Source organism: Panthera onca, chromosome C1 (genome assembly GCF_046562875.1).
Source record: "Panthera onca isolate mPanOnc1 chromosome C1, mPanOnc1 haplotype 2, whole genome shotgun sequence".
Lineage (NCBI taxonomy): Eukaryota > Metazoa > Chordata > Mammalia > Carnivora > Felidae > Panthera > Panthera onca.
Window position 1 is genome coordinate 214,262,946 of NC_138346.1, and position 24,296 is coordinate 214,287,241.

General features: G+C 43.8%; 1 protein-coding gene across 5 annotated transcripts in view; it reads right to left on the reverse strand.

Annotated features, from left to right (window-relative positions):
* The window catches only part of UBE4B (ubiquitination factor E4B), a 120,776-nt gene that overhangs the window by 39,427 nt on the left and 57,053 nt on the right, over positions 1-24,296 (reverse strand). For 3 of the 5 annotated variants that reach the window (XM_060626730.3, XM_060626732.3, XM_060626734.3), the window contains exons 4-12: positions 20,249-20,336; positions 18,878-19,022; positions 17,036-17,261; positions 16,180-16,590; positions 15,260-15,409; positions 8,138-8,279; positions 7,110-7,210; positions 5,790-5,904; positions 2,036-2,119 (exon numbers count right to left, since the gene is read on the reverse strand). In XM_060626730.3, the coding sequence (XP_060482713.1) occupies positions 2,036-2,119; positions 5,790-5,904; positions 7,110-7,210; positions 8,138-8,279; positions 15,260-15,409; positions 16,180-16,590; positions 17,036-17,261; positions 18,878-19,022; positions 20,249-20,336 (1,462 nt within the window). The remainder of the gene's footprint in view (positions 1-2,035; positions 2,120-5,789; positions 5,905-7,109; positions 7,211-8,137; positions 8,280-15,259; positions 15,410-16,179; positions 16,591-17,035; positions 17,262-18,877; positions 19,023-20,248; positions 20,337-24,296) is intronic. The other 2 variants (XM_060626731.3, XM_060626735.3) reach the window with 2 other exon arrangements.

Below are 24,296 nucleotides of genomic sequence, written 5' to 3' on the forward strand. Positions count from 1 at the left end.
TTTCCTTTGGAGCTCCAATCATTCTCACATTAGGGAAGCAGGAAAAATTGTTTTTAGGGGCATGAACACAGTTTAACATGGCCATAGTATTCCAATCAAATGCTACTTTAACAGTGAGCTTAATCTTCTGTGATTTGAAGAGAGCTACACAAGTTGCTAAACCAGTCAATGGAAGCTTCTGAGTCGACGCACTTAGGCGCCGATGTGCCTCGAGGTGCCACTGAGGCTCAGAGAGCTACCGCAAAGGAAAAGTTCTCAGTGCCTAGCACAGGGGTTCCCACATGGTGCCGCACAAGAGGATCACCTGGGAAGCTGATCAATGCCCAATGCCATGCCCAATGGAAAAGCCCAATGCCACGCCCCACCCTCAACACACCCATGATGGGGGGGAATCTCGGCTAGGAGCCGGGTGGCGGTATTTTTTGAAGATCCCCAGTTGATTCCAGGGTACGGCAACGCAGGGATGCGCTGAGCCAGAGAATAATCACGATTGTTTCTGATTCTAGCTGCAGCGGTCTTCCTCTTCCTGCCCCCATTGTCCTTCCTTGCACCGCACTCTCATGGCCATCCGAGCAGCACTAACGGTATAAAATCAAACTATTGTCTGTCATAATGGAGGCCTTTGTCTTTTGACCAAGAACGTTTTGTTGATATCTGACACTAAAAGCTCCTTACCGAAACATCAAGCCACATCAGTCCCCAACAGAAAAGCCCACAGTTCCACGAAGGAACATTTACATAATAGAGTGATAATTAATGTGCACTCATTTCATCACTGAACTCAAACAATCAGATGATCTCACTTCCCTTTATCTGGCACAGAGAGGAAAGTGCATAAGGATTAACAGAATTTTATTAGAAACTTGAATAGCATGTGCAGTGGAAAGAGCCTTGACATGTAGCCATTCAAAGTTATTTTTAAAACTAAGAATTCCCATTTCACCTTCTGATTTCCCAGCACTTAAGACTTTTAGCTCAGTTTTGATTAAGCACACATACTAAAATTGCTGTATTGAAAGAGATCATTGCACCCCTCGTGTACCGCTCCGTGTTAGCATTTATCAGGGTGTGATTATCTGATTGTGCTGTTGTGGACTTGAGTTTTGCAGTAAGTCAGGAGCAACTCCCAGAGGGGCACCTTGTCTAAGCAGCCCCGGTATCTGGCACAGAATAGGTCCTCGGTGGGTACCGAGTTAACGGGAAAATGGAATTAAGTCAGTAGGAAGAATGAGTAAAAGGAACAACTCCAGTAAAAATACCAGTGTAACCAGGGCCTTGGCTTACACAAGGTTGTATTTATTCATAGAGTTGGCTCGTTTCGTATTTTGATCCTTTTTCCTTCATATTTCTAGAGTGCAAAATAGACATCAGGGTAGTTTTCTCCAAAAATTTCCAAGAAGCAAATTCAGAGAAGAGCCTCCCCCACCCCCGCCTTTTTTTTCTACCTGGTTCTAGCTGTTTTCACAACAATCAAGGCCCTCGATGGGAATCTAGAGGAAAGTTCTGTCCGTGACTCAACGCTTGCTCTTAAGTACCTTACAGAGACGAGCGGATCTGTCTCCCACATGAAGCTTGAAGGGAACGGGGAAGATAAACAAGAAAACTACTGAGGCTTTTCCATAGAAAGTCACTACAGAAAGTTGGACTAGTTTTCCTAGTACAGCTCTACCTTCTTATTTGAATTTGTAATAGCTTTTTAAAATTTTTTCAGTAACAAAATTTCGTTGCAGTTATTATATGCCTGTTAGGAGAACCAGAAGGACACCGCCCAGAATTGTCATTTTCATAAGCTACGCTAGAAGGGGAAGTGCATTTTAAGGGTGCGTCCCCGACTCCTGTCTAGGGCTCGGATGGGCGGAACACGTCCCAGCGCTAAAACTCTCTTCACAGCAAACACCGCAAGGCCAACGCAATGCTTTCATGTTTTAAATGTGAAAACAAGGTTAATCGCGGACCTGAAAGAAAAGTGTGCGTTAAAATAATCTGGAAGAAAAGCATCTAACGAATGGCTTAAAGAAAAAGAGCCAAGTTTTACCATGAGGGGGTATTTAAAGTAGTCACTATCGAGGGAGCACTCTTTGGCAGCGAGAGCCAGGCCTTGTAAAATGGGGATAAAGATCTGTAAGAAAAAAAATAAATCAGAACTGTAAGTTCAGGAAAACGTAAGAACAGGAGGCATGTTAAATAAAGTGCCAAATCTGAATGCCCAAGCATTTCCACCTTCCCCACGGAAAACCTGTTTTGTTTATAAAGGGGTCTAGTATCTAGCCATGGTGTGTGGCTCTGTCCTTCGACGAGGCCAACCATAAAGTAATATAGCTGAATTTTCCAGAAGTAACAGGATTCGGTGAGTCCTAATTCTCTGGCAGGACTCCGAGGGACTCAGCAGAAACTCACAATTTTCGAGCCTGTTCTTAGGAGTCCCCAAGGGGTCCTCACCTTATCAACTCAATTCTGTACATCTCAGCAATGAATAGGTTTCTGATTACCAAGCACCTGTAATCTGTACAGAAGCTAGACTAAATGTTCCCATATTTTCCCAGCTCTATCAGTATCTTGAAAAAGTCTTTGCTGCCGCTCTCCCACCTCCATCTGATTCTTCTCATCTCTCCCTATTTATTTTGAAGAGAACAAGAAAAATAAACCTGTAATGGATCTTAGTATCGTGATATTAACTTTAATTATGCAGAGTAAAAAGACGGTTGATAAATGTTGAAAATATAAAAGAAAACTTGATTAGAATGACTTACCTCCATGCGTGGTATAATTAATACAATAACGTGAGATCAGAGCTTAAGGAGGGCACCTGTATTTATTTTTACACGTTTATCACTAATGCCAGGGCACATTATCACCACGTAAGATCTGCTCAGTACAACTCATCTTCAAATGTCACAATGCGCTCACTGATTGACACACTTAGGGAGTTGGCCGGGATTCCAGACTAATAACATTAAGTAGAAAATGGTATGAACAACAGCTGACAATCCAGATGCCAACACGCTGAAATGGGAGTATTCTATAAAGCCACTAGAAAATCTGACAAATTCCCTCTCCTACTAATTTCGTCCCATTGTATCAAGCAGTTTCATTTAAGGAGCACAGGATTAAAAAAAAAAAAAAAAGTACCCTGGATTACAAAGTGCCCGTTGAGTGTCTTGAGATAAAAAGACAGCTCTGGAAAAGATGGTTCTAGTTTCTGCAACTCAAACTATCAGGGTAGAAGTAACGTACTGTTGGAAGCTAGCTAAACACGGACAGGTGAAGCTTAGGTGTGGGGTCGGGGAAATGACAAAATTACAATCAAGCAAAAAACAAAACTGAAGTTCCCAAATCACCAAAAATAAATTTCACAACTGGTCACTAGAAAACTCTCAAACTTGTCCCCCAGAATGCTATCATATTTATCCTTCTAGTAGAGTTATCCTTTTCTGCAGGTAGGATTTAATTTACGGTAGACAAGGTATTACTAGGTATAATATTTTTCAAATAGTCAAGCATTATGGTATTTGTGACTTACGTATTTTTATTTTTTGATGGATTTTATGTATGGTGTATGTGTGGTGTTTATGCGGTATATGTTTGTTGGTGATTCAAAGTCCACTCACTCATCATTTATTTCTCTCTAGAAAAAATACAAGGTAACTCGTAAGACAGAGGAAGTGTTCGAGACTGAGTGGCAGAAAAGGCATCAGAATGCTGTGATTAAAAAGCAATAGTGGTTGCACAACACTGTGAATGTACTAAATGCCACTGAATTGGTTAATTTTATGTTATGGGAATTTCATCTCAATTAAAAAAAAAAAAAAGAGGTCACTGCGTTAACTCTGTGTAAGTTTCTTTAGAATAAAATAGGGACAGTACCCCTGTCAGCTGATCACTGGGCTGACGTTATACCTTTCTATTTTTATTAAATGTTTTTTAAAGTTTATTTATTTATTTTCAGAGAGAGGGAGAGAGAGGGTATGTGTGAGTGCAGAGGCGGGGCAGAGAGAGAGGGAGAGAGAATCCCAAGCAGGCTCTGCACGGTCAGCATAGAGCCCCTCACAGGGCTTGAACTCATGAATCGTAAGACCATGACTTGAGCCAAAACCAAGAGTCGGACGTTTAACTGACTGAGCCCCCCCGCCACGCCCTTGATCACTGGGCTGGTTTTATATAGCTAAAGCTACTCTGGGTTCCTCAAATGAGGTCTCGTAGAAGAGGAAAAGGAATCTAATTAGTGCACATCGCACACACACCAGAGTGTGTGCTTGAACCTCGCGAGACAGCTATTTACTTTCAACAGAGTTCGCTTACCTTTCTAGAGAAAGAAAGCTCACTATGCTGCGTTAAGTATTCCTGCAAGTCAACAAGACCATCATCCAAGGAAAGTACTCGAGGAATTCCAGACACATCCAAGGAAAGTACTCGAGGAATTCCAGACATAGTCACAATACTAACTGGGAGCTTGGCTCCCGGATTCATCCTTTACTAATATTTGGGAAGCTGGTAAAACACAATTCCTGAGATTTCAAAGGCCTTAAAATTAATAGTGACAAATAATACTAGGTATTAAAATAGATGACAAGGAATCCTATCAATGACAGCTACTCTTTCATGATCACACAGTCTACTGTAAGAAAATGTCTTAAAAATCCCTCCATCAAGGGATGTGGCTTGTGTGAAAGTTGCTGTGGCAAAGTGTTCACAACACAGGCCGGAAAACAACCACCAAGAGCGATGCCAAAGTTTCACCATGAAGAGACCTTTGAGGCTAAATAAATAGCTTTATTACAAAATATCCCCTATCTGCATTTTCACTTGACTTCACACGGCGAGATATAAAAACTGTATGACTACTTAATGAGAGAAGTCATTAGCAAGACATGAGATCTCATTCCCAGTTTAGTGGTGAGAAGACAGAAGATTCTATGGGTGTGCAGACTGCCACGGAGCTAGTTTAGTCACTGACTTACTGATCTTTTTCTGTAAACTCAGTGAACTAATTTCCAATATGACTCAACCGGCAAACGCACATTGTGTCTCATGCTACCTCTCGGTATTGTTGTGTTAAAAGAGCCTTGGAATCGGGGACTGGGCCTGCTAGTGCTTCCCTCCCATGGCACTAACGCACTGTTTAAAACACTCGATGCTTGACTGACTGAGGTGGACAAATGATTGGAACAATGCAGCTGTCAATCCACTCATCTCAAGAGAGAAAGCGTCCGACTTCGGCTCAGGTCACGATCCTGCGGTTCACAAGTTCGAGCCCCGCGTCAGGCTCTGTGCTGACAGCATGGAGTATGCTTCAGATTCTGTGTCTCCCTCTCTCTCTGCCCGGCTTCCCTGCTCACACTCCAAGTATCTCTCTCAAAAATAAATAAAACATTAAAAAAAAAAGAAAGAAAGAAAGAAAGCTCAAGTAGAGCTCTCTGAGCAAATAATGCATGCAGGTCACAGTCAGAAACAGAAGTCTCCAATACATGGTGCCTTTAGAAATCAGCACAGGAGGGGCGCCTGGGTGGCGCAGTCGGTTAAGCGTCCGACTTCAGCCAGGTCACGATCTCGCGGTCCGTGAGTTCGAGCCCCGCGTCAGGCTCTGGGCTGATGGCTCGGAGCCTGGAGCCTGTTTCAGATTCTGTGTCTCCCTCTCTCTCTGCCCCTCCCCCGTTCATGCTCTGTCTCTCTCTGTCCCAAAAATAAATAAAAAACGTTGAAAAAAAAAAATTAAAAAAAAAAAAAAAAAAAGAAATCAGCACAGGAGCTCCTCGGCTAAAAGCTTCGGTAACGAACTCACAAACCCTCACCTGCTTGAACACTTCTTCGTCCTGGTGAGTGGTTCTCACCAGCTCCTGCATGAAGCCATACGGGAGATTCCGGCAGAGCATATACGGCACCAGGAAGGACGGCTGGAGCACGGACCTGCCAACCCACGAAAAGACAAGGACTGTGATGGCTCAGCTCCTCACTGGGTGACAACACGGCACACGGGCTGTCACGTCAGCGGAAGTGTCCAGTCAAAAGTCAAACTTGGAATCTCCCAAATACTCTACGTAACGGTTTTAGGCAAAAGATCACCTTTCCCATTGTTAATAATCCCTTTTTGGTCTTTTTAGCGAGAGGCTATGGAAAGTTTCAAAGAATCCATCTTTTCCTACATTCGACCCTTTAAAAATAAAGCAGTACCCCCGAAAAGGAAGCCTTATACATCTCTTTTACTTGTTTATGTCTCATCCAGTTGAAAAGAAAAGATCAGCAGTAGCTGAGGACTTTTTAAAAACTCTTATTAATTTTAATAGAATTTTTTTTAATGTTTTGGTACATGTTTAACCATTTCCTTCTCCTTTTTTTTTTTTTTTTTTTGTTGTTGTTTTTGAAGTTTATTTATTTATCTCTACACCCAACATGGGGCTCAAACCCACGAGTCTGAGATCCAGAGTGTATGCTCCACTGACTAAGCCAACCAGGCACCCTCTTCCTTTTCCTTCTTTGTGACAAGTTTCAAAAACATACGGTTATGGTACAGAAAATAACAGAACAACATCCAGAACAAATAAATGTTGTAACTTTGCCATTTTTAACTTAGATATTTCTGCATCATGTTTCCTTCAGATATTTTTCAGAAAATACATGAAATCTGCAAATACTTTTATTGAACTATATTGAACCTTTATGGGACCCTCAGAAACAATCAGTGAATAATGTAGTATACTTTGGTGATTCCCCAATTAACTATCCTACCATTTTTGTTTATCACTGAATAACAGAAAGCGATTGTATGATATACGGAAAGCGATGACCTACACACTTTTCCAAGTACCTCCCCTGATTTCAAGCAGCTGCTGTTAAACTAAATACTCATTTCCTGCCTTGACGTTGACGTATTTCAACAATGGTCTATGAAGAAAGCAGACAGAGAGTGGCCTGTTTTCTTTTCACACTGTTTCAGAGAAGGGAAGGGACCCTAGCGGTCACCTAGTCAAAGTGACCTCAACAAAGTCACCGCTTTTGTTTTACAGGTGAGAGGGCGCATTATCCAAGGTGGCGCAAGGTGGCTGGGCAGCCTGACGTCCACTGATGCACAGGGTCCTCTCCCTGTTAACAGGAGCAAGTACGGTTCTGCCCACCTTGGCTGTGTGAGGGAACCTTGTAGAACTAGCGCGGTGTGGGATATGCACTGTGAGCGGATGTTGCTCAGAAGCTGGCTGACCGCTGGCTGGCTGCACATCTGAAATGAAAGGCGCAGGTCAGGGCTGCACAAACAAACAAGAGAATGCTGCACTGCTGAAAATTGACAAGAGTCAAAAGAGATCGCTCTCCAGGAAACGGTGTGTTTTTCTCTTGCTTTACTCACAATGAACCAACCAGAGTAACCCTAGCCTCCAAGTGTGCTGCCTCCGCTGAAATCTACAGTCGGAGAAGAAAGAGCAGAAGTGCGGGGCGACCAATGGGGGATCGCACAGATGTGCGCATGCTCTCTGCTTTTGCTATGGTGACGAGCAACAAAGCCCGGGGAAGCCCTTCCCAAGCATAACTAACAGGTGGACAAGAGGACTAGTTTGGAAAACTAGAAGCAGACAGTGAACTGGGAAGGAAATAATAATAGAGTCTGCACGAAACAGCAGAGAAAGTATAGCTTCCAGAGTTTAAAGCCAATTTTGTAATTTTTATGTGATTACGGACAATTAATGTCCCTGAGGCTCGTTTGCTTACCGAGACAGTAAAAACAACACCCATCTTACACTAGACTACCCTGAACTCACTAAACAGTGAGAAGCTGAACTACTGTAGACCTCGCACAGTGTTGGCGCTCCATAAACGCGGGTGATTATTACACTTGCGACAGGCTCTCGGAAATTATCGGGGAAATTGTAATTATCGGAATTATTGTTAAGTCGCTGGAGGCAATGGCACTTGCCCCCATCACTTCTTCCTTCCACTAGAATGTGAGTTCCGTGAGGGTAGGGATCTCCGTCTGTTCTGTTCCCTAATATACCTCGAGCTCCTGGTACGGTGCCTGGTGCATATTGCGTGCTTGAGAGCCATTTTCCTGACCGAATAAATGAACGTTCCTTGGAAGGGCGGGAGGGATGATTATTTATCAAAAAATAACCAGGTTTTTGTGGGTTTTTCAAATGCATCTATTTCATATTACCTTTGGTGCTTTTTTTTCCTCTATTCCAACTCGGTCAAAACACTCGATGAGGTAGTTCAGCATGTCTGTCTCCTTGCAGGTCTCGATGGTGAAATGGTCACTGTAGGAATCCCAAGTACCTGTCCCACCAGAGGCTCCCAAACTTTGGAGAAGAGAAAAGAAAATCGATGATTCTTATCTCTTCTCGGAATCGATTATTTTTGCTAGAGTCCGCATTTCTGTAGCAGAAAGCCTGTTAGGATCCCTGCACCCAGGACAAAACACAGACACCCATGCAGCCAAGCCTGGAGCTGACCTCTGATTTCACCTGCTCCAAGGCCAACAACAGTAACTCTTAGTAAACATTTTACTGACCTAAGAAGAGAGTTGGATCAGAAATCCGACCTCTTATCTTTTTGGGAACGGCAGCTTACGAAGCCAGGAGGGCTAAGAACGGCCACCGTGTGCCAGGCATCTGAAGGGATATCACATGTACTAAAACCAAGCTGGCCGGCTCCACTCGGGCACACTTGTAAGTTGAAACCAGACTATGCTACTGCTGTGATCAAACGCTTCGGGAGTGAAGTGACAAAGACTAACAGAATACTCCTCGTGACTTCTGCCATAAATCTCAAAGGCCTTCACCCACCATTTGGCAATAGGACCAGAAAAGGAAATCTGTCCAGTTAGAGAAGGAAACATAAAAGTATTTGTTATGAACACAAAAACTTCCAAAACTTTCAGCGACAGAGGCAAGGGAGTACAGTAAAAAACAAACGAAACAAAAATCCTGCACTAGGAGTATCGAAACTTGCGTTGGATCCCAGCCGTACTGCTTCCTGATTGCCCGAGCCTAGAACCAACCCCATCCCATCAGCAGCGAGGCTTGAAGTGAGAGCAAGTGGAAGCGTTTTGTAAATCAGAAGCAGGATACGACACGAAGCACTGTTATGATTGGTCGTAACTGTTCTCTGAGACCAATGCCAAACACTGTCTCAGGGGTTGGGTGTGGGGAAACTAAAGAACAGATCGTCCATCGGCAAGTCACATACCAAATCTGATGTTTGACTCACAGATTTCTTTGATCCCCACAAAAGACACACGGAGAGTAATCACGGCACAGGGAGAGGGCAGAAATTTGGAGGTGAAAAGGAAATGAGAAAAGATAAACTTAGCCCCCAAAATTATATAGGAAAGATGATAAAGGATGGGAAAAAGATCCCAAACTGGAGACCCAGCCTCCTTCAACTGGGGCAGACAATTAAAGGCTAGAAACCCACAGGACCAACAGGGGTTGAGATATAAACAACACGCTATGCAGACAGGTGCATATATATACATAACTAATTTTGGAATATACACGTAATTGACCTTAGAATTTCAGAAAAATCCAGTTGATCCTTGAACAACACAGGGATTAGGGATGCCACTTCCATGCATTTCACTTTTGACGTCCCCAAAACTTTGCTAACAGCCTACTATTGACCAGAAGTCTTACTAACAACCAAGCAGTCGATTAACATGTCATTTTGTATGTGTATTATATACTGTACCCTTACAGCATATTCTTAAGTATTACTCTTAAGCTAGAGAAATGAAAATATTAAGAAAATCATAGGGAAAATACATTTGAGGTATACCATACTGTATTTACCAAAAAAATCCACACATACGTGGGTCAAACCCTGTTGCTGAAGGGTCAAGTGGATACATAACTGACCTTGGAATGAAAGTATGATATTAACATTAAAAAGATGAAAACAATGCCAGTTTTAAATCCAAGGCTTTCAGCCCAGAGTCTACAAATCTGAATTCCTACAACCTACTCTACAAGTCTGACAGAAGGGAAGGAAATAGAAAGCAATGGGAGAAAAAAAAAGAAAAAAAAGCAACCATAAGAACAAAACAGAAAAACCCACCCACAAATATAAGAGATGAATCCCCAGAAGTAGAAAGGAGAAAAAGAGCTATTTTCTTTTTTTATAGATGTATTTTTAATGTTTATTTCTGAGAGAGAGAGAGAGAGACACAGAGTGTGAGCAGGGGAGGGACAGAGGGAGAAGGAAACACAGAATCTGAAGCAGGCTCCAGGCTCTGAGCTGTCGGCACAGAGCCCGACGCGGGGCTCGAACTCACAAGCCGTGAGATCATGACCTGAGCCAAAGTCGGACGCTTAACCGACTGAGCCACCCAGGCATCCCGAGGGCTATTTCCGTTACTGCACCGTTTTAGTTTCAAACTAACTGCAATTCTTTCTTCGTCTGTCTGATGTTGGTGACTCAGTGACTAGATTACTCCCTGTGCTTCCAAAGATGAACTTTACCAACACAGGCTTTACCTACACACAACTAAGGCTAATCTTCCTTTGAGTGGCTCTTGTGGAAGAGAATGAAAACAGACCATCCTCCTGTTTAAAACGAAAAAGTTCAACTATACAATTTCCTTGATAACCAGACCCAAGATTTTCACGTTTTTACATTTCTGAAATGAAAAGCACCTCATATTTGATGTCGATAGGTTCTTGCCAGTTGCAAGGGGTCAGTGTGACCCAGTTCACGTGGAAGTCATGCACTGAAACCGGGTGCTGTGGGTTCCATTCTTAGCCAACGCCTGCCATTTAATTTTAACTTCAATGTGAACACCTCAAAGCCAGCTGAGGTATCTCCACGATGATCTCACTAAGATCATGAAAAGCAGCGGTGTATGTAGAAGATCGCTGGTCTTATGCCGGGCAATGCGAACAAAGGCGCTCAGAATACATTAGAGAATTTTCAAAGCTAAAAGAAGCGGCTACGTTTTGGTGATCATCGGTCAGACACCAAGTGACACTTCAGTTGACTTTTTAAGAAGAGAGGAAGACCAAAAAGTGAAACAAAATTTAACCGAACTGGAACTGTAGAGAAAACTCCAGTACTTGTCCGTATATCACAAATTTTAGAATCAGTCCTAAAGTAAACCATGACCCTAGCAGGAAAGGCAGCCAGTCCCAACAATGCTACACAGAGGTCTCAGCGAGCAAAACCGACAGGCTCCTCAGGTTCCAAGTGAAAGCGCTGTACTCACATTTTGAACGCGACACTGAGGGAGAGAGAAAGTGGTGTCGTGTTTATGTGCATACGTTCAGGCTACCAATAAACATCTTTAAAGTTTTCAAATAACATTTCACTTTTTTCCCTAAAAAAAATCATCCCAGAATTCGTGATGCTTTTACAACTGTGACACGTGGAATGCCACACTGGAAATACGTCACATTTAAGTCCTACAAGTTATCTACAAAGTTACACTGCCCTCTGGGAGGATTTACGAGCCATTTTCTGATAACTACATCAACAGTCCAATTGAATGTAACTACTCTGCATCACAGAAAGACAGCTGAATGCTTCTGAAAAGCCAATGAACATCTTCCTGGGGAGTCACGCATGCGTTAGGTCTGTGCAAATCGAATCCCATTTGAAAGGCACCAAGAAAAGTGTTCCTTAAAAGGATTCCACGGCAGTTTCATTTTTTTCTATAACGCACCCTCCTATTTACTCATTTTTTGGAATGCAGACTTTAGTGTTTTGTGTTTTCGCACTGCAAGGCAAAGTCAGAGCTGTCCAGGTTCGAGCAATGTCAACTCATCGATGTCCCTTCTGTATGGCAGGCACTGTCGTAGGCTCTGGGGGCAGCACACTTACTCGAACAGATCAAGACCCTGCTCGTGTGGTGAGCAGGTTCTAGAGGGGAACGGTCCAAAACAACATAGAGACGCCACGAAGAAAAATAAAAGCAAAGCATGGTGACAGAGACGGGCAGGAAGCACGCGCGTGTATTTTATACGCTGTGTGATATGACCCTCTGATAAGACAGCATGCACACGGAGGCCCGAGGGAGTCAGCGGGGAGCAAGCCACGCAGCCCTCTTGGAGCAGGCCATCCAAAGAGAGGAAGTAAGTGTGAAGGCCTAAGGCGGCGGGGAATATGCCAAGTGAGGTCAAGAATGGGGTCGTGAGCAGCAGAGGGCGGAGGCAAGTGGAGGCACGTGAGGTTAGAAAGGAGGAATGCACGTGTGTGTGCGCACGTGGGTGTGCATGAGACGAAGGGTCTCGTGCAGCAGGGCGAGGCTTTGGGTTTTACTCCGCACGACAAGGGACGTTACCGGAGGGTTTGGACACAGACATGGTGGAACCATCTCCATGTTTCGTTGCCAAGGGGTGATGTAAACGTCAACATTTTTCACTACTTGCTGATTTTCCCTTTCTCTATTCACACAGGTTCACGACTGTCAAAATGTTCTCTCCTTCGCTGAAACATCTAAGCAGTTAAAAACAGATTTCTTTCCCATCATCAATTTCCTAGGATACAATCGGAAAAATTCTCCTCAGAAGAACCGCTATGTTCTCCTTATACAAGATGCTCTCGCTTCCCGTGTCCGCTCCGACAACAAGCAGATCCTGATTCCTATAGCTCTCTTCACAGAGGGCTATAGAACATCACGGAAGGAGTGTTTTAGCTTTCTCTCTTTCAAATTTTTAAAAATGTTTAATTTTGAGAAAGAGCGTGCCTGTGCTCTTCGGGGGGGTGGGCGCAGAAAGAGGGGGACAAGACGATCCCAAGCAGGCTCCGTGCTGACGCCAGAGAGCCCGATGCGGAGCTTGAACCAAAGTGAGACACTTGGCCAACTGAGCCATTCAGGCGCCCCAGGAATGTTTCACCGTTCTTAAATTAGTCCTTTTCATCACCACTATAGATAATGAGCATACGAATGTATTCCCAACTATTTCCAAAAACATTCTTAACGCGTCAACTCCAGCATCAAATCCACCGGGCAAGCAGAAGGGGAGACAGATGCGGCCCCTGTTGATTCTTTCCTCTATGACGTTAACATCACTGGGCAAGAAGTAGGTGTTGAAATTGCTTACTTCGCAGTAAACAAAATTCTGGGAAGATCAATTAGAAAGGGGGAGAAAGAAAATAACTACTTATTTCCTGATCACTCACACTAACAAGGTTTTTTATGACCTCTTCTTGGTTCTGACCCACAAGCATTCTCGAGTTCCTCTCCATGTGCTTTAATCAGTTACCATTTTTTTTTTACCCCTCCTTTCACATTCGGTTTGAGATCTATTCAAAAACTCGAAGTTGCCAAAACCTGGAGAGATCAGATTCTGTTTTAACAGCCAGCAAAGGACCTGCCAACTGAATGGAATTTTGTAATTACCGAGGAAAATGTTGGTGCTTCCTTGCCAAGGAACAGAGTAGAAGCATAAACACTGGGCAGCAAAATAACTAGTATGAGGAGCAAAACGACCCAGGTCCTATTGCGAGTGGGGGTGAGGCAGGTGAGTTCTGGACTCGGGCCCTGCCACGTGTCCAGTTATGTGACTGACCTCCCTGTCCCCACGTTCCTTACGGCAATTGGGAGGGCCGCTGAGAGGATAAAGGGATAATGCGTGCCGTGTGCTGGCTCAGGGTCTGGCACACGAGGCTCAGTAAGTATCTGGAGCTATTATTACACAGTCCGTTCTTTCTCCTTGTGGCCACAGAATCTAGATCAGAGACAAGGTCGGGATGCTGGGAGTGCAGCGCTGGTGAAAGCAGCACACAATCTGAAATCTTTGTGAGAGCACGCTGGAATTAAACAGACCAGGGAGAGACAGCATTTCTCCTACAATTTACAGTAAGACAGGTAACAAAGCACTTTTATCATGTATGGAAACTGACTCCTAAAAAGGATGCCTGCTCGGGGGCTCAGATGGTTAAACATCCAACTTTGGCTCAGGCCATGATCTTACGGTTTGTGAGGTCGAGCCCCGTGTCGGGCTCTGTGCTGACAGCTCAGAGCCTGGAGCCTGCTTCGGATTCTGTGCCTTCCTCTCTCTCTCTCTCTCTCTCTCTCTCTCTCTCTCTCTCGGTCCCTCCCCCGCTCGTGCTCTCTGTCTGTCTCTCTCTCAAAAATGGATGAATAAACATTAAAGAAAAAAAAGGATGCCTGCTGCATTACTGTAATCGGGAAGTAGGATTTTATCTACGTGAAAAAGACACTTCTACCTTTGGGAAATTTACTTGAGAAAACAGTAATATAATGTTCAACCTAATACAAATATCAACCCTCCTGAATCAATATTCAACCCTGCACCCACACTCCTTTCTCTCTTTATATACTCTCTCTAATGATTCTTCTGAACACTGTCAAATTTAATGAAGTGTACCTAACTCCTACTGCTGTCTCTATTTATAGCCTGGAGTTATTTTTGAACGGTGCTGGGCACAAATACCAAGTCAGTCCAGTGGAAACTTCGATTTCAGAGCAAAATTCTAAGACAATGAGTCAGAGGTTCAGAAAGAAGGTGCTATTATATTTTCTTGCCCAAAGTCACCTAGAACCCCAAACAGTGTTTTCAGGGTTTTCAGGGGGGTTTTCAGGTTTTCAGGGGGGAACGAACAGTCAGCAGTATCGTGAACTGTGTTTTAGCCTCTGCTGCCATTCCAAAGGCCGTCTAAACAAGGGTCTAGCTTCGCTGAGGCCAAGGTGGTGACTGGTGAAGTTGAAGGCTAGAAGTGAAACCAGATTCACGGTTATAACAGACAGTGTGGCCCAACATGCTCTTAGACAGACTGACCGTCAGACAGAGTGGGGGTGGAAAAGCAGGGGGGGGAACAGACATGCGCACATACACACACACACACACACACACACACACACACACACACGCCATCCCGGCCCCTCTGCCATTCGTGAGTAGCAGCAATCCATGCAACTGTACGTAAGAAAACATGCCTCACGGAAAACAGGTTGCTCATATCTGGCAGCTCACAAGAACACTCGCGATAGGTAAACAAAGGGCCCGTTTCTGATCTCAGGGTGGGTGAACTTGACAACCGACCTTTAATCTGCTGCTTGTATTTCTGACCAATGATTACACGTAAGTCTTCCTCTAAACTTACTGGGCAACAATGATGAGGGTGTTCCTAATGTGCCACTTTACCCCGTGATGAGGTCCTACCACCTCGGTACATGCAGGTTTCCCGGTCTTAACTCTCCCGACTGCCTCATCTGACCCTATCCTGTCTAGACTCAAAGCACACCCCTAATGAGGGCTCACAAAAGTTAGTTCCTAAGCACCTAGGCACATGCAGGGGTGAGACTCCATTCCTCTGATACCTGGACCCAAACTGGACACAAGAAAACTCATCACCACCACCACCACCTTCATCATCACCATCATCACCATCATCATCATCTTCTTCATCGTCATCACTACTGTCGCCAGAAAGCGCGAGGAAGAGGAAGGAGAAAGGATTGTCGTGCATGCTACCACAACAGAAGCAAAAAAGGTCATGAGGGAACAAAGAAAAAACAAGAGATGGAAAGCTTTTGCAACTCCTGTCCCTTTTACATTAAACGTTACGCTGAAAGTTCTGCCTGCTGACATGCAGGAACACCATTCACCCCCATCACATCAATGCACAGGTGCGTCCGAGAGGGGGCGGGGGGCACTGGTTAGCGGAATGCTGACGCCGCTTCTTCCTGAGAGGCTCGAATCAGAGCGTCAAGGCACAAACACCGGCCCAGCCGCAGCGATCGGGGGTGAGGGGCACCAGCCCAGACTTGCTCCCACCACCCCCCGGGCTGGCCGCATTTCAACTATGATTGGCAACAGTACAGAGAGCTGAGAGGGGCTCCCACGAGCCCCAGCTCTCGCCTACAAACTGCCCCCAGCCTCTGGAATTCATTTGTGATGAGGACTGACAGGTGAGCTAGGTTTCAGAAAGTGAAGCGACTTCTTGTTGTTGGTTTTTCTCTTTCTCTTTTTTTGGTACGGTCAGGAGGAAGAGCGAGGGGCAAGAAGAAAGGGACACACAACGGAGCACCCACACTTTCTACAGTTAGCAAAGCCTGGCAGAAGCGAGGAGTCCGGGCGCGAGCCTACCGAACTAGTTAGACGCGCGGGTTAGTAACCCCAAACGGAAAAACACACGCAACTGAGGTCAGTGTCACACGCCAGTTCTTTCAAACCGAGTTAATCGCCTCTCCCTGCACTGCAAACACGCACCCAGCTCTCCTGCTGAATAAATAAATACCTAGGAGAGGTCCTTAGGGATGAGGGGCGTCTGCTCGCGGCACTGGGCAAGGCGGCCAGCAAAGGTGGGCCCAGGCTGGAGGGTCTCTGGCTGGGAGAGCTGGCAGGCACTGCTTGAGGGCTACTAGCGAGGGCAGGGCGGCCGGGCGAGCTGGACAGAGTGGAGATGCCTGGGGACCGCGGGGCAGAAGCGGAAGGCCCCCACGGGTGGGCGACCGTGTAGGGGCGATACCGTGGAGAGGAGGGCTGGCTCCCCGCGGCGGCCCCCGAAGCCGCCCCGTGGGGACTGAGGGTAACGGAAGGCGCAGCCGGCTGGCTGGCTGCACGGCAAGGGGACGAGGCAACGGACGGGCTCGGCACCGGCACCGAGCTCCAGAAACTCGTACTGGGAGCGGGGCTCGTTTCATAGAGGCTAGAGCAGTTGAGAAAGAGGAGAAAGGAGAGAAAACGGAAGACAAACTTGAGGTAAACAGCTGCAAAGGAAAATCTCAAGCTCTGAAAGAGTAGTGTGATTACACGCCAAGTGTACGCGTCTTTCAGACTCATCTAAATCATTAGAATCGAACTGCTATGCGGATCTAGAGGCTACATTTACAACACGGTAAAGCCCTCTTCCCAAGGATTAATGTACGATATATACAACCATTTGTTTCCAAAATTTACCAAGAGCCTAACCATGGGAAGCCAAACAGACCAGCGGAAAAGACCACACCTCCTGCAATGGCTAAATGCGCCCACCCACATACAATACATGCCACAGTCTGCAGGACAAAGGCCCATGAGGGAAGAGTCCCTTCTCTTACATACTTCGTGGCTGTTTTACTACCAATTAGATGTGCGAAAGGAACCACACTGACCTAGACAACGAGCTGGCACCGAAGGAGCCCACACCGCAGAACATGGGGCTCGCTCCTGGGTTGGAGCCGGTAGTTAGCATGAGATTTCTGTCCGGGGACCGAGCCGCCGCAATTGGCTGCGATGTGGCCGTCAGACTGGCAAATGGATTTTCATCTCTAGTCTGGGTAGACATCATTAGCACTTCCATTAAAATCTGGCCAATCAAGTCCTTAAAATCGGAGAACACTGTTGGAAAGGCAGAAGAAAGAAGAGGTTACACATGGTTCCTCATATACATAGGCAGTCCTTGAATAAGCCACATTAAACCAGAGGTTCAGCGTGGCAACCGGAATGGATTCTGGAGCAGTACAAGGACATCAGTAGAAAACCCGGTGAAATCCAAATGAAGTCTGGAGTGGAAGTAATAGTAAGATCTTAGTCCTGACAAATACATTGTGGTTACATAAGATGTTAACGTTAGGGGAAACCTAGGTGACGGATATACGGGAACTCCCTGCACGGTGTCTAAAACTTTTCTGTAAATCTAAAATTATTCCAAAATACAAAACTTATTTAAAAAAAGAAAGAAAACTGGAGTGTAGCCAATGAGAATCGCTGTTGACACACATTTAACTGTAACAAGAAGCCACTCCCAAATACAGGTGTCTATTTATCATATACCGGAAACAAAGCTGGGTTCGTATTTCTTCACCGACGTATGTTTTATGTACAGTAAAACTATCAAATGCGAGGTTCAAAATATTTTATGAAGGGTCTAACATTTAGTCACCATCTGGCTTTCCGGAGAAAACTCTATTTTCTAACTTTCTCCTTAATTCTCTGCAGCTCCCCAATGCCTTACTGTAAGTCTTTAGATACATTTTATATATCACTAAATAGATAAAAGTTGTAACCGACGTAAATCTTGTCTGATTTGGTTATTAAAAATTATCACTCATATGTGCACAAGACAGATTTAAGAATCTTAAGGTTTCCAGTAAGAATAGCAAGTGGCAGGGATAGAAACATGCAGGTGCTAAGCGTGTCTGTGACCCGTTAATAAGAAGATCCCAGGAAAATCAGAAGAAAACTACGTGTCTGCCAGGAACACAGGGGACTTTTCTCGCCATGGAGGATGGGCAGCGCAGAAAAGGGAAAGATGATCTTCTGTGCGCTCATTTAAAGTAGATCTACTGAGGAATTATTAAGAGCCTTCTGTAGAAGGCACTAGCACTCTATCAGTGAGCAAGACAGACAAAAATCCCTGCCACCGGGGAGGTTATATTCTAGTGACAGGCAAAGGCACACTACCACACCACCCCTCTCTCTTCTGCATTCCAAATGACTGCTGTGAAGAAGAGTGACAGTGCCCTTTAATGCTGGTGTCTTGCTAAAAGCTTTATTAATTTGCTATACGAGTGCGGTTTAGGGTAGCCTCTTAAAATAGAATCCTGGAAACAGCAAAATATCAATATGTTCTATCTTCTGAAGCAATTCAATCAAGTTAATGTACTCCACTGTCTACACAGGAGTTGGGAGGCACTTAAAGCAGGTAGAGGTCATACAGAGCAGCTCTCGGGATCCCTGGAGACCACCCAGTAGGCTCCTACTTCATTAGAGACATTAATAACTTCAATTCGGAAACAATGGAGACCATTAGCATATTTATACAGTTTTCTTCTAGAGAGATCATCAAAGTACAAAACCAACGTGTCAGGAAGATCAGTGGCAAGTGGCCAAACAACAGCACCTCTGATGGTCAAAACTACAACCCCAAAGCAAGAGAAAGTGAATGTGGGTAATGGCCAAGGCCAAGGATCTTACATTCTTATTTTCTCGTAACAGCTGAGCTAGATTCCTACCTTCTTTTGGGTTCTGCTTAAACTGTGCAGAAAGAGAAGAAAGGAAGATGACGTCTCTGTCCCGGTCCTTCCAGGAGACACGAAAGATCTTACAGACCAGCTGTAAGGCCTGTTCTTCGGACACTTCAGAACCCGATGAAGGCTCCTTGTGGGGAAGAAGATTGGGGGGTTAATTTCAAGTAATTCATTTATGAATGAGGGGATTTTAGAAATGCATGCAACTGTTCGCTGTCTGACTTGGGGAACAAGAAGCTGGTTACTATGACCGCAAAGTTGTGACACGGCGATTTCACGAGTTTACAATAGAAGCTATGGGGGTGGGCGTGGGGGGACAAAAGAGCAGGAGAATTACCGGTAATCACCAAGGGAGTAAATGAATAAAGGAGATACCTACATCTTCTGTCTTTCCTTTTCTGAGCTCCAAAGGACCAGGTAAACATTCTACACACATAACCCGTTTTCATCCAAAAAATTCTCCAGAATTTAATGTTACCCACTAGTCTCTATCACAGATAAAATATCATATATATATAAAAGAGCTCCATAAGCAAAAAAGAACTCTGCAAAACAAAGCATCGTGCCACTAGAAGGCCACAGTCCAACAGAATCACCAAAACGGGTGGCTCAACACTCATAATTTGCTGCACAGAAAGAGATGCAATCATCTCTACCAGTTCTACACCATGACACTCCCCAAAGAAAACACTTTCTTTAAACATTTTATTTATTTATTTTTGAGAGAGAGACAGAGGGAGAGCGAGCAGGGGAGGGGCAGAGAGAGAGGGAGACACAGAATCGGAAGCAGGCTCCAGGCTCCGAGCTGTCAGCACCGAGCCCGACACGGGGCTCAAACTCATGAACCATGAGATCATGACCCGAGCCAAAGTTGGATGCCCGACCGACTGAGCCACCCAGGCGCCCCAAGAAAACATCTCTTTTGCTAAACATAGGGAACTAAGCTCAGATGATAACAAAATATAAAGACCTCGGCTTCTAAGTGCTATTGGATTTCACAACCATTTTCCTCAGAATACTACCAAAAATGTGATGACCTACTTGCTTAAGCAAAAAAGATCAACAGAAAAAGTCCAAACTACCTCTAAATGCATTCTCAGCACAAACTACATTTACTGATAAAACTATGGATCCGAAACACAAAGGAATGGAGGGATTTGACCAGACTAAAAAAAGTGAGCTACCCTTCCATTAGGGCAACCTAGGCTGTGCGTTTCTCCTCAGAAGAAAAAAAGAGAGGATTTGCTGACTTGGGGTGGCCTGCTCTAACAGACTCCACAGACATAAGAAACGAAGGGGTGTTTATTTATATTACCTGTACTAAAAACAGAAGCGAGGGTTTCATCTCTTACCAACCTTATCGCTGACGCTCCTTTTTTCTCTCCGATCGTTTTCATCAACCTCCATATTTTCGATTCCTGAATCCACATCCACCTGGGACATGCTTTAAGTACAAAAGACAAATAAGGCTTTTACCTTTTATAAATCCACCCTGTGTCATAGCTGCTGGCTGAGGGACAGTTCTCAAGTATCGATCAAAATCAGTCAGGAAAGCAAAATAATAAAGGTTCATCTTTTTTTCTGATTAACTTTTAAGAGCACTTCATATATTAGGATAGAAACACTCTGTCTCCTATATTTGGTGGGAGCAGTGCTCCTAAGTGGTCATTTCCTTAGGCTCACTTCCAAAAACAAATTAGAGCGTATTTTCTATATATACAATCAGAGCCTTACTACAAAAACCTGGTTAAGTACAAACACCTTTTTTCCCCCACATTAAATAAAAATTTTCCCGGCGCCATTTATTGAAATGACCGTCCTTGTAACACTAATATGAAATCACCTCTCACAGGTCCAACTGCAATGTATGTATGTGTCTATTTCTATTTGATAATTTGTCTCCCCCTCCCCCCCCCAAAGAAAACCCCATCCTATCTTACTAAAACTTCACAGTAAATCTCGGGATCTGCTAGGTCAAAGCCTGCACCTCACTGTCCTACTTCAAGAGAGTCTTGGCCATTCTTGGCCTTTTACTCTTCACACATCCTTAAGAATCAGCTTCACAGACTCCTTAAAAGTCCTGTTGTCATCTTGACTAGAATTTCATCGACTTGTGAGATCCAACTGGGGAGAAATGACATCATTATGTTGCGTCTATTCATGGACAACGTATCTTTCTGCAACCGTTTAGGCCTTCTTTAAAGTCTTTCAATAAACTATCATAATTTGCTCCATAGTCTTTCACTTCTTTTCTAAACTTGTACCTAGGTACCATGTATCTTTTGCTGAAACTGTGCAGGGTACCTTTTTAAAAATTAACTTGTCTGATCTCTTGTTGCTAGTACCTAGTAATATAACTGCTACAGACCTCTTAGGAGCAACTTGTATACTTACACATAGGACTTACTAGGTAGAAAATAATCTCATCTCCAAATAAGAACGGTTTTGTTTCTTCCACTCCAATCCTTACTTGTTTTTCTGCACTAGGTAGGGTCCCCACGTGGACCAGACGTAGAAATAGCAGCCACCTTTGTTCTTATCCCTGATTTTGAAGAGAGTGCTTCTAATTTCTCACCCCTGAGTATGAGAGTTGCTGTAGGTTCTTGAGAGATGTCCTTTATATCAGTCAGAATAAGGTAGGCTATGCTGTGGTTACACAAACACTTGGAAACCTTAGAGGCTTAACGCTCTAAGGGTTATTTCTTGCTTACGCAAAGTCTGGTGAGAGTGAAGCATCCTTACTCCATCTTTAATCTATGCCATCTGCAATACACAGCCTCCAAGGTCACTGGAGCGAGAGAAGAGAGTGACGGAGGAGGAATATCGGCTCAACTGCCTTCACCTAAAAGTGACACATGTCCCTTCCACGCACAGTCTACTGGACAAAACGAGGTACTTGGCCCCAATCTAACTGCACAGGAAACTGGAAATGCAGGGGAGCACGTGAAATATTTGCTCAACTCTGTCTCTGCCGTATTGTCCACTCAGGATGCACCTTTCTGTTTGCTGTTTGCAAAGATTCTTATCATGAAATGATGTTGGGTTTTATCAAACTCTTCCAACTACCAAGATCGTATGGTTTTTCTCTTTAATATATAATGTGGTCAATGATATTTGCAGATTTTCAAATGCTGCATGCACCCTTGCATTCCTGGGATAAATCCATGTTGCTCATAGGTTACACTGATACTTTTAACTAAACTTATGGTTGAAATATCTGCACAGAACTGTCCACAGATGATCGGATGTGTTTGACTGAATAAAGCTTCACAAAGGAAACATTCTAATGTGATCAGGGCCCATATCAAGAAACAGAACGTGACCTGCCGGTTCTTCGAATCCTTCCACCCACAACTACGCTGGCCCACAGTAACCACCATCCTGGCATCTAGCCCCAGAGAAGTTCTGTCTGCTCTTTATGTGTTGCAATAGTTGACTTGTCAGTATCTCAAGATTTCTGCAAATACGTTCACGAGCATGATTACCATGCGATTTGTTTCTTTTATATTATTCTTGTCTGGTTGTGATATTCAGGTCTCGTTAACTTTGTAAACTGAATTGGCAAGCAGTCCCTATTTTTTTTAATTACCTGGAAAAATCTGTGTACAACTGGAACGGTAGAATTTACCTATAAAATTATATGGGCAAGCTACTTTCTTTGGCAAATTTTTAAACACTGATTCAATTCATTTCATGGTTTTTGATTATTCAGGCTTTCTCTTTCCTCTTGAGCCCATTTTGGGAGAATTATGTTTTTCTAGGAATTTGATTTTTATCCAAATTTTCGTATTTACTTGCACGTTGCATATTTACAATTTTTCACGGAATTCTCTTTTTCAGTAACAAATATCACTGAGTGCCCCCTTCTATGCAGGCATTGTTCTAGGTGTCTGAGATGTCAATGAACAAACAAAAGAGACAATACAAGCCCTGTGTTATGGAGCTTACCTTCTCATTAGAGGGTGAAAGATCATAAACAATATATATAATAAGTAAAACGTATCATATAATGATAAATGCTACGGAAAAAATAAAGCAAAAAGAGTAGGGAAAAGGCAACGGAGAGTGCAGGACTTTCCATTTTAAATGGGGTGAGCCTCACTGAGAAATGCCACATGAGTACAAACAGGAAGGGGGTTAGCCATGCGCATATCCAGGGCAAGAGCCTTCCAAGACAAGGGTTCCTATTTTCAATACTTAGTCATATTCTCTTCTTCCTTGTTTCATTTATATTAGAGCTTTATATTTTCTCCTAAGAACCGCTTTGGCTGCAACATGAAGCTCATAATGTGTCATATCTGTTATTGTTCAGTTTCAGGTAATTCCAAATTTCTTTTTTGACCTGTAGTTAGACGCATGCTCTGTTTTAAAGATTTCCAAATGTATGAGGGATTTAAAAATTTTTTCCCCTGTATTAATTACCTAACCTAATGTCCTAGTCAGAAAACATGATCGGTTTGATCCTGCATTCTGAAACTCTCGGGTCTTTGGATATTAGGAGAATACGCATTCTCCAACTGTAGAGTGCAAAGGATCAGATCCACCTTGTTAGCTGTGTTGTTTCATTTGTTCATATGCTTACTGACGCTCACTCTTTTTGATCTATCCACGCACCAAAGGGATGTGTCAAAATCTCCCGTTATGAGTATGTGTCACTTTCTTCTAGTTCTACTGTTACTTGCTTTATTGTTGCTGCTGTCACACGAGTATGTGTGTATACTTTGGAAACTGTTACATCCTGTTAAACAATACACAGTGCTTATGTCTAGTAGTATTTTGTGCCTTAAAGACTAATCTATTGTTTACCCCAATCTTCTCTTGTTTAGTATTTGCATGGAATATCTTTCCCTTTTCTTTCACTTCCAACAAAACGTTGAAAGTTCTAACCTACTGCTTCAGGTATGTCTTCTGTAAACCAAGATAAAGCTGGGTTCGGTTTCATTTTTAACCCAGATTGAAGCCTTTCACTGTGATTCACTGTGATTACTGACCTATTCTTCATTTCTTTTAACCGTCTTATTTTGTGCCATTTGTCTTTCCTTTAAAATTTGTGCTTCCGTCCCCCCAGACTCCCAACCCCCATTCCATATTTTCCCTTTACTGCTTTGGAAAACATACTCCATTCCTGTTCTTTTAGTGGCCACCCCTGAAATTGTATCAAGTACCCTTAACTCAAAATCTACAAGTTGGCCAGTATCTTCACCCCTCTCCCAAGTACACAGGGACGTTAGTGCTCTAATGACCTCCCCCCGGCCCCTGCCCTTCCATGCTACTGCTATCCAGAATGTCGTACCTAACTCGTTTTTTCACTTCTCTCCCTCGATATTATTGTATATTCTGTTACCATTGTTTTACACTACCCCTGTCTATTTAGATTTACCACGTTTATTATTCACTCACCCTT